This window comes from Triticum aestivum, chromosome 3B (genome assembly GCF_018294505.1).
Source record: "Triticum aestivum cultivar Chinese Spring chromosome 3B, IWGSC CS RefSeq v2.1, whole genome shotgun sequence".
Classification (NCBI taxonomy): domain Eukaryota; kingdom Viridiplantae; phylum Streptophyta; class Magnoliopsida; order Poales; family Poaceae; genus Triticum; species Triticum aestivum.
In genome coordinates this window covers 199,167,833-199,179,067 of record NC_057801.1, presented here as the reverse complement: position 1 = coordinate 199,179,067, position 11,235 = coordinate 199,167,833, and the positions used below count along the sequence as shown (strand labels likewise).

General features: G+C 44.2%; 1 protein-coding gene across 1 annotated transcript; it reads right to left on the bottom strand.

The window, feature by feature from the left end:
• Positions 1 to 531: 531 nt before the first annotated feature.
• Positions 532 to 1,604, bottom strand: LOC123065216 (uncharacterized). Its single transcript, XM_044488561.1, has 2 exons — positions 1,472 to 1,604; positions 532 to 1,374 (listed from the first exon to the last, which is right to left on the bottom strand). The coding sequence occupies exons 1-2, from the start codon at positions 1,588 to 1,590 to the stop codon at positions 600 to 602; spliced, it is 894 nt and encodes a 297-aa protein (XP_044344496.1). The 5' UTR covers positions 1,591 to 1,604; the 3' UTR covers positions 532 to 599.
• Positions 1,605 to 11,235: the final 9,631 nt, after the last annotated feature.

Genomic DNA, 11,235 nt, shown 5'->3' with positions numbered 1-11,235 from the left:
TATTGAGCGGCGAATCTTGGGTTCTCGATGTGGTATTCTTAAAACCTTTTTGTTGCATTTGTTCTTCACATGTTCCTTCATACTTTCATTTTGACGATCTAAAATTGGTGAGACTGTAATGTTCGATATTTGATAAAAGGATTTGTGGTTTGTTTCTGGATCCAGATGAACACATATATTTTCAAGATTTGTTGGTGGTCTGTTTTCTTTGTCCCCATAATATTTGAATTTTTATGCACCGTGGTTGATGTTTAGATCGGTTGTGGGCAAACCTTATATAAGAAGAAAGCTACGGATGGAGACCTTTTCGACAGTCGTATTTTTGTCTAATTTCAATCTAATAGAAAGACATAAGATACAATGTAGACTCTCTTTGTCCAGAAACATCAACAAGTTCAATTGCCGATTTATCATTATTTTGGTATCACTTATGGGAGACGAAGGTGACGAAGTAGTACTCCCTCTGTCCCATAATGTAGGACAATTTTGACACTAGTGTAGTGTCGAAAAAAACAACGGGACGGAGGGAGTAGTAAAGTTCAGTGACAAGACAACCAGCACGAAACCTTGAAGATTCAAGTTCGTGCTGTTACGCACAACTAGGCTAGCATTAAACTGATAGCATCATTAAAACCATTTATAAAGTCGTCAGGATGTTTGTCGGACTTGACTAGCCTCGGCGGATTGTCTGGCGAGGTCTCCAGCACCAAGGGAGTTCGACTTGGACCCGCCGTGAAACAGTAGACGTCGCCTGCGAACGACAGGACCGAGCCGCCGATCCGGTGTTCGCACTCCACCTTGGTCCAGTGCTCATCGCCAGGTCTCGCGATGCCCATCCGCTGGTACCCGCCGCCGCCGAAGTTGATCACGACCGCCGAATCACTGGTCAGCTCCGCACTCAGGGGGCCCGCTCCGGGCGCTCTGGGGAGAACAAAGTCCCGCGTGTTGCTGGACAGCAGCGAGCCCAGCGGCGGGAGATCGGCGCGGGCGCCGGTGATCGGGTTGAGCACGAACACGCCGTTGGTCCTCTTGTTTACCAGGACAAGCAGGCCCACGCACGTGCACGCGATTTGTAGTCGGCCGCCGCGGCCGTCCAGCCCCCGGATTGTCATCCGGATCTGCTCGTGGGTGGCGATGTTCAGGAAGCGGCTGTAGCGATAGCGAGGCCGCTTGCCACGGGTTACGACGTCCCGGAGCATGACCCAGCAGCGCGGGTGGAACCGGCGGTCCAGGGCGTCGCCGCTCGGGTCCGCGGTGCATCCCCGCCACGCGGTGCACACCGCGCGGAAGCGCACGTACTGGGCGACGTCTCCGGCGAGCACGCGGTCCGCGATCAGCCACGCCGGCCCGAACGACAGGCTCGCCCAGTCCCTCCTGCGGCCACATACAAGCGGATGCATTGCAGCATCGATCGAGTCAGGCTGGCACAGCACAAAAGCTTTCGGATCGAGAATGCAAATGGAGATCTTACCAGCTCGATTCGTCGGCGGGAACATGCACCGTCGACTCTGTCGCGGAGCACGAACCATCACCGACGCAGGCGCGCTTCGCGCGTCGGCGGCGAGGACCGCTCGACGATGGCGATGCCATACCTGGTTGGATCGGTGGACCTGGACTGGTGTGGGAATGGGGTATTGAGATGAGTATATATTGAACGATAAAGTTTGAAAGTTTTGGCAACGGATAGATGGAAACAAATCGCTCAAATTACGGTAGCCGACCAGGATTACCGTTACCAACGCCAAACACGAAGAGAGCTGCCATGGACCTCTCATGGGCTGCGAAAGCCCGTAAATTGGGATGGATGATGAGTTGACCTTATCTTTCGCAGCCGTGCGCAACGCACACCCCCAGCGACAACTGGGGCCGGCCTATACAACTTCAAGCACCTAATTGTTTTTAGCTTTCTGGCCGGTTTTGGGAAGCTTCTAGAAGCCTCCCACTAGTTTTCTGTTTTTTTCCTCTCTTTTATTTTTCTTTTTTACCTTTTCGTTTACTTTAACTAGCACAAATGCCCGTGCGTTGCAACGGGAGACCTTGTTATCTCCCTAATATGTCTGCGAGTTTCTTCGGTTTCATCAATGCAGTTTTCCGTTGCGGGACTCATTCTCTTCTTCTCGCGTCGTCATCCTCATTCCCTACTTATTGATTCAAGCCGATTTATTGAGTCTATCAATAACTGGTAACTTCAGGACATATATAAATTGATAGTTTTGGTTCTAAGGAGGTGAGGTGGCACTATTTATTTAATGATAATAGGAAGAGCCTGACTTAGTGAGTTGTATTATTTTCCAGACACAATGCAACATAAGTTATGTAATTGCAATCGATTTACTCAGAGCATATGTTACAAAGAAAACACTAAGTGTTTTGTTCATTTTTTATGTCTAATCAAAAAATAAATTGTGACAGGCCATGGCTCAAAGCATGTCCAGCCCAGTTGGTTTCCAGCGCCTAGCACGAGCACGCACGCATGCGGCTTGGCGACCGACCCGGTGATTCCTATATGACGCTCGTTAATGTCAAATCTTCGTAGCTTCGCTGAAGAGCGAGACTTGTCGCTTCCACTTGGGCTGGCCCACGATTCAGCTTCGCACCTGTTTCTTCGTTGCTGTCGTTGCTGTTTCTTCGTTGCGGGATCTTGGGAACCTTCGTGAAGGTTCCTGGCCGGTTTTGGGAACTTTCTAGAAGGTTCTCTGGACTGGTGTTTTCTGCTTTGTTTTCACAAGGTTTTATTCTATTTTCGATTTTTTTCTTCATTTTCTTTTTCTCTGCTTATTCCTTTCTTTCTTTCTTTTCTTTTTTTACTATTTCTTTTCTCTGTTTTACATTGTATAGTATATATAAAAGGTCCACCACATATTAAAAGATGTTCATCGTATATTAAAAAAGTATTCACCTTATATTATTAAAAAAATGTTATATTAAGAAATTGTTCACCTTGTATTTTAAACTTGTTCATCGTATATCAAGAATTTGTTCAACGCATACTATGGAATGTTCATTGTGTATTTGGAAAACTTGTTTAGCGTATATCATAGAATTGTTTAGTGCGTTTTTAAAAATTGTTCAGCGTATATCACGGAAATGTTCAGTGTGTTTTTACAAATTGTTCAGTGTGTATTTGAATAATGTTCATGGTATACTAAGAAAATGTTCAATGAGTATTTTAAATTATTTTGTAAAAAAATGTTCACAGTTAAAAAAATTGTTCAGATTTTGAAATTTAATCACAATTTTAGATTATTGTTCAAGTTTTTCGATTATTGTTCCTGTTTTCAAATTTTGTTCGCGTTTCCAAAAAGTTCGGAATTCCCTTTTGTTCACCGTATTGAAGAAAAAATAATATTAGATAATCTTCAATTTTTTGTCCAAGAAATGTTGAAAATGTTGAAAAAACTCGTACTTGCGGCTTCTAGATTGTATATCAAGTAGTGCCATATATCAGGCGTACTCAGTCCATAGCTGAGCTGGCTAGCACTGCTAGCTCTCGACCGACCCCTCAATGCTCTCGCGCTTGCATGCCACCCGTCGCCGTGATGCATGCATGAGCCCACTCTCTTTTTCTTATTATTTATTTATTGTTTTAGCCGTGATGCATGCACGCATGAGCCCATCTACGAGCATGCTTGAATCCAAGAGACTATTTTTAGTCTGACTAAAACTAGTCTTTTTTAGAGGCTAAAGTTCCAATCACCCCTGACTAAAAAGAGGCTAGAACTAGTCTTGAGACAAAAATTTTAGTCAGGGGAACCCTACTAAAATGTGGATTAGTCCTCTCTCTCCTCATTTAACTCCTCCCTTTAACACATGCGAGTTTTGAATTGGAGGGTTTGAAGGATAATAAATGCTCATTAACTCGATTTTAGTCTATTTAGTATTTGTATCCAAGCATGGATGAGGCTAGCAAGTTTTAGTCCCACTACTTTTAGTCATGGGACTAAAACGTATCCAAGCACCCTCTACGCCTCTCGCGCGGGTGTCATCTGGCCCGACGCACCGTTGTGTGTCGCTCCATCAAACCTTATCTTCTCTTATCTTCTCGGCCAGCACAGCTCATCCTCGTCTCTCCCTCACTCCCTCCCCTCCTCCAGCTATGGATGTAGATGGCATCGAGGTCACCCCCGGGCCTCCCGACTCCTCTTTCCTCCACGGGCTCAGCTCAGCGCCCGCCCAATCCCTCGCGCATGCCGCGACCCACACCGGCTCCAGTGCCTCTCCTTCTCCTTCTTCATGTCTCTTCCTCACCTTCTTAGCCTTTTTCCCTTGGTCATGCAGGGAGCACGCAAGGAGCCTCGCCACTGCAAACCAATTCGGCTGCCCTTGACCATCCCCGACCTCGTCTACTCCTCCCGTCGCCAGATTTGACGTGCCTCCCGCCGGATCCGTCCGGATCGGACTCGTCTACTCCTTCCCATGGCCGGATTTGCCGTCGCCGCTCCTCCCCGTGGCCGGATTTGATGTGCCGCCGCAGGATCCGCCTCCATCAGACCGAATCTGGCTGCCCTCGACCGTCCCGGCCTCGTCCGGCTGCCCTCGACCGTCCCCGACCTCGTCTGCTCCTCTTGTCGAGGGATTTGGTGCGCCACCTCCGGATCTACCTCCACCGGACCAGATCCGTCCGGATTCGACTGCCCTCGACCGTCTCCGTTCCCCTTCTGATTATCCTGACCTCTGCTTGATGATTTTTGTGGTCGCTTGTTGAATAATTGATGTGTACCTATATGAACTGGTGAGATTAGGTGTAATTAACCGATGTGGTATTAGGTTCGTTCTGATTTAGCCATGTACTGCGGGTTAATTAACAAAAAAGGCAGGGGTGTTTATGTAAAATAATGCGACGGACGACCAGAAGCAGTCGCTGCTTTATTAGTAGGTAAGATAAGATTTTACTTTCTTATTTTTGTTTTATTTTTCATTGTATATTTTCATATATATTTTTTCAAATTCGTGAACATTCATAAAATTGGAAATCAAGCGTATGGACATCTAACTGGTTCGATGGAACATGATATGACTTGATATACAGAGATAATGTGCAAGAAATGAGCTCTAAAGATGCATAAAATATGGGGCCATCAGATACCATCGGTGCCTATATAAACCAGGGGGTTAGTCCGTAGAGACAACTACAATCACCACCATTAGGGTTTAGTACACAACATACAATCTCAAGGTAGATCAACATGTACTCGATACTTCGTCATCAATATAATCAAGTAGGATGTATGGTTTTACCTCTTCGAGAGGGTCCGAACCTGGGTAAAACACCGTGCCCTTTGTCTCCTATTCACCATCGATCCCAGATCCACAGCTCAAGAACCCCTACCCGAGATCCGCCGGTTTCAGTGCCGACAAACAGTAATTTATTCACCCACTGTATCGCTATGTTCTTGAGAGAGATGTCTCTAGTGAAAGCTATGACCCTCGGGTACATTTAAATCATATTACTAAAACACTAAATATTTTCCAGCAATTTATTCACTTTTATTTTACTTTGCAATTTATATATCTCCTACTATCATTTTAATCCTTGCAATTAATGAGTGCAAGGGGATTGACAACCCTCTTGCCCGCGTTGGGTGCAAGTATTCGCTCTTGTGTGTGTAGGTACTGCTAAAGGTCGTTTGTGTGAATCTCCTATTGGTTCGATAAACCTTGGTTCTTTACTAAGGAAAATACTTTCTGTTACTTTATTACTTCACCCTTTCTCTTCAGGGAAAGCCCAACGCATTTAACAATTAGTAGCCAACATCACCGATGGCTTCCCGGAGAGCTGACAGACGAGCTGGCCGCGGCAGTCTCCGGTTGCACAGGATCCATGGCCGTTCGCGTCGAAGGCGCACCCCATCCACGACCAAATCTTAAGGGTAGAATCGTATACATAGCTTTGTAAGACACTCAAGGGTAGAACAAATCAACCGTATACATAGTTTAACTAATATAACTTGACATATTGAACAAATATATTACGGTGAAGGTGGGGGACCTATGCCCCCCCCCCAATAATATAATATAAGGCGGGAGAGCGGTCCAAGCCCCGATAATTCATATTCATCCATTTTTTTAATAGAGAAAGGCACATGAAGCGCCACAATTTCATTCAACTCAATAGCACCGTACAACATGAATTACAAAGCCCTGGAAATTTAAATTGGTGAGAAGAGAAACGATAGGGCGTCTCATGTTCCTGTGAGCTGAAGCAAAGCAACTAATCTTAGGTTCTAAAACCGATCTAAGAACCTGGTGAGCAACAATATGAGCAATCCCATTGGTTTCTCTAGATATGTGGAATACTTGAGAATTGAGATCTCTAGAGAAGAAGAAGAAATCAACCAAAGTTTTCATGATGGTCCAAGGGGTGGAGGCTTCAAAAATAGTCCTGTTCGCCGCAACCAAATTCAAATATAAGCAATCTGTGAGAAAAGTGGATAGAGCAATCTGGAGACATTGCGTGACTTGTGCAGCTAAAAGCAAGGCAATTGATACTGCTTGAAGAGGTGAATTTGTGATCACAATGGAGGCTAGTATGCACATTTACTTCAATCTGGTCCCAAAAAAATAGAGAAAAACACCAACACCAGTACCTGCAGCTCGTTGAGGTAGACCTGGAATATTTTACATCTGAAAGCCGCATCAGAATAAACTTTAGGCCCTGTAACAAAAAGATCATATTTGGCAGGGTGTCCCTGCATAGGCAATTGATTGCATGGTGCCAAAGAATGAGCTTGATGCTGAATCTGATTCCAATCTGAGTTTTTATTAGTATTGCATTGTTCATTAGATAAAGCCCTGGCAACAATATTAACATGATGAGGCAGAGGTTTTTTTCTATCAAAAAGACAGTCATTCCTTGCTTTCCAAATGCATCACATAAAGTTAAAAAAGTTAGAAATGGAGGCTTGGGGATGATTCATATGAAGCAAAGCAAGAATAATATTGTGCATATTAGAGTGATCATGAACTGGAACATCAGAATTAATATACCAAGGATAATCAAACCAAGTGACCCTAGCAAAATCACATAGAAAGAAAAGATGAAACTCATTTTCTTGATGGCCACATCTACAACAGAATTGAGAGATATGAGTAAAAAAACAAATTCTCAAACATGTGGGAAGAGCTTTTCGAAGAAGCCTCCAAGCGAAAGTTTGCACCCTGGGAACAATGAGCTTTTGGTTCCAAACCATTCTTAGAAGACTTTTGACCTATAATGAAACCTGATAATGAGCATTTCTTGGATTGTTGTGAATATCCTGCAAACATAATTTATAAGTCGATTTGGAAGTACAAAACCCATTAGGAGTTAGACCCCAACAAAGAATGTCAAGGAAGTTATCATGAATAATAGTTGTTTGAGTAATAGTAGAGGCCAAGGGCTCCTGAAAGAGATAGTGAATTAGAGTGTTATTCCAAACTTTCTGGCCTGGGAGCAAAAGATCTTTAACCAAAGCAGGGTAACTGAATCCAGGAGGTTGAATAATGAGATGTGCATGAACAGAAACCCAGGAAGTACACCAAGGAGTACCCCAAAGAGAAGTATTTCCTTGGGTAATTTTTTAAACATAATGGGCTTTTAATTTGGGAAGTATTTTAAGAATAGAGGACCAAAAGGCTGATTCTGGAGTGTTGGGAGTGGCAATCCAAATAGAAGAATCCTAATAGTATTTGGATTTAAGCACAATATATAACTAAAATTGGGGGTTTTAGCAAGTCTCCAGGCAGCATCAAGAATAAGTCCTTTGTTAACAGCTTGCAAATTTCTTATACCTAACCCTCCTTGTTTGGAGTTGCAGATATCCTTCCAAGCTCTGAGGCAAAGGCTCCTATTAAGTTGTTTTCTCTGATTCCTGTCCACCAAAAATTCATAATAATAGTAGTGAGTTTAGCAATGAACTTTTTGGTGAATAAATGTTAGCCATATAATAACAGGACTGGCAGGAAATACAGATCTGATGAGCTCAAGTCTAGCTACATGAGAGAGCATATTAGCCTTATAAGCCAAAAATTTATTCATAAATTTATCAAGCACAAAATTATAAGCTACAACTCTATTCTTAGCAGGGAGAATGGGAGGGTGTCCAAAATGAGTGAAGTTTATGAAGGAAATATGCCCTAGAGGCAATAATAAAGTTATTATTTATTTCCTTATATCATGATAAATGTTTATTATTCATGCTAGAATTGTATTAACCGGAAACATAATACATGTGTGAATACATAGACAAACATAGTGTCACTAGTATGCCTCTACTTGACTAGCTCATTTATCAAAGATGGTTATGTTTCCTAGCCATGGACAAAAGAGTTGTCATTTGATTAACTGGATCACATCATTAGGAGAATGATGTGATTGACATGACCCATTCCGTTAGCCTAGCACTTGATCCTTTAGTATGTTGCTATTGCTTTCTTCATGACTTATACATGTTCCTGTAACTATGAGATTATGCAACTCCCGTTTACCGGAGGAACACTTTGGGTGCTACCAAACGTCACAACGTAACTGGGTGATTATAAAGGAGTACTACAGGTGTCTCTGAAGGTACATGTTGGGTTGGCGTATTTCGAGATTAGGTTTTGTCACTCCGATTATCGGAGAGGTATCTCTGGGCCCTCTCGGTAATGCACATCACTATAAGCCTTGCAAGCAATGTAACTAATGAGTTAGTTACGGAATGATGCATTATGTAACGAGTAAAGAGACTTGCCGGTAACGAGATTGAACTAGGTATTGGATACCGACGATCGAATCTCGGGCAAGTAACATACCGATGACAAAGGGAACAACGTATGTTGTTATGCAGTTTGACCGATAAAGATCTTCGTAGAATATGTGGGAGCCAATATGAGCATCCAGGTTCCGCTATTGGTTATTGACCGAGAATAGTTCTAGGTCATGTCTACATTGTTCTCGAACCCGTAGGGTCCGCACGCTTAAGGTTTCGATGACAGTTATATTATGAGTTTATGAGTTTTGATGTACCGAAGGAGTTCGGAGTCCCGGATGAGATCGGGGACATGACGAGGAGTCTCGAAATGGTCGAGACGTAAAGATCGATATATTGAACGACTATATTCGGAGTTCGAAAAGGTTCCGAGTGATTCGGTATTTTCGGGGGTACCGGGGAGTTACGGGAATACGAGGAAGAAGCATTGGGCCTCATGGGCCAAGTGGTGGAAGAGAGGTGGTAGGGCGCGCGGCCCCCCTAGCCCAAACCGAATTGGACTAGGGGGCCGGCCCCCCTTTCCTTCTTCTCCTCCCTCTCCTTCCTTCTCCTTCTCCTCCCCTTCCTTCCCTTCTCCTAGTAGGACTTGGAAAGAGGGGGGAATCCTACTTGGAGTAGGATTGCCCCCCTTGGGCGCGCCTCCTCCTCCTTGGCCGGCCCTCCTCCCCTTGCTCCTTTATATACGGGGGCAGGGGGGCACCCCATGACACACAAGTTGATCTACGGATTGTTCCTTAGCCGTGTGCGGTGCCCCCCCTCCACCATATTCCACCTCGGTCATATCGTCGCGGAGTTTAGGCGAAGCCCTGCGCCGGTAGAACATCATCATCATCACCACGCCGTCGTGCTGACGGAACTCATCCCCGACACTTTGCTGAATCGGAGTCCGGGGATCGTCATCGAGCTGAATGTGTGCTGAGCTCGGAGGTGCCGTACGTTCGGTACTTGGATTGGTCGGATCGTGAAGACGTACGACTACATCAACCGTGTTGTCATAACGCTTCCGCTTACGGTCTACGAGGGTACGTGGACAATACTCTCCCCTCTCGTTGCTATGCATCACCATGATCTTGCTTGTGCGTAGGAAAAGTTTTGAAATTACTACGTTCCCCAACAGTGGCATCCGAGCCTAGGTTTTATGCGTTGATGTTATATGCACGAGTAGAACACAAGTGAGTTGTGGGCGATACAAGTCATACTGCTTACCAGCATGTCATACTTTGGTTCGGCGGTATTGTGAGATGAAGCGGCCCGGACCGACATTATGCGTACGCTTACGCGAGACTGGTTTCACCGTTATGAGCACTCGTGCTTAAAGGTGGCTGGCAGGTGTCTGTCTCTCTCACTTTAGCTGAATCAAGTGTGGCTATGCCCGGTCCTTGCGAAGGTTAAAACAGTACCAACTTGACGAACTATCGTTGTGGTTTTTTGATGCGTAGGTAAGAACGGTTCTTGCTAAGCCCGTAGCAGCCACGTAAAATTTGCAACAACAAAGTAGAGGACATCTAACTTGTTTTTGCAGGGCATGTTGTGATGTGATATGGTCAAGACGTGATGCTATATTTTATTGTATGAGATGATCATGTTTTGTAACCGAAGTTATCGGCAACTGGCAGGAGCCATATGGTTGTCGCTTTATTGTATGAAATGCAAACGCCCTGTAATTGCTTTACTTTATCACTAAGCGGTAGCGATAGTCATAGAAGCAATAGATGGCGTAACGACAACGATGCTACGACAGAGATCAAGGTGTCGCGCCGGTGACGATGGTGATCACGATGGTGCTTCGAAGATGGAGATCACAAGCACAAGATGATGATGGCCATATCATATCACTTATATTGATTGCATGTGATGTTTATCCTTTATGCATCTTATCTTGCTTTGATTGACGGTAGCATTTTAAGATGATCTCTCACTTAATAATCAAGAAGTGTTCTCCCTGAGTATGCACCATTGCGAAAGTTCTTCGTGCTGAGACACCACGTGATGATCGGGTGTGATAGGCTCTACGTTCAAATACAATGGGTGCAAAACAGTTGCACACGCAGAAGACTCAGGTCATACTTGACGAGCCTAGCATATACAGATATGGCCTTGGAACACGGAGACCGAAAGGTCGAACGTGAATCATATTGTAGATATGATCAACATAGTGATGTTCACCATTGAAACTACTCCATCTCACGTGATGATCGGACATGGTTTAGTTGATTTGGATCACGTGATCACTTAGAAGATTAGAGGGATGTCTATCTAAGTGGGAGTTCTTTAGTAATATGATTAATTGAACTTTAATTTATCATGAACTTAGTCCTGGTAGTATTTTGCAAATTATGTTATAGATCAATAGCTCGTGTTGTTGCTTTCATATGTTTATTTTGATATGTTCCTAGAGAAAACTGTGTTGAAAGATGTTAGTAGCAATGATGCGGATTGGATCCGTGATCTGAGGTTTATCCTCATTGCTGCACAGAAGAATTATGTCCTTGATGCATCGCTAGGT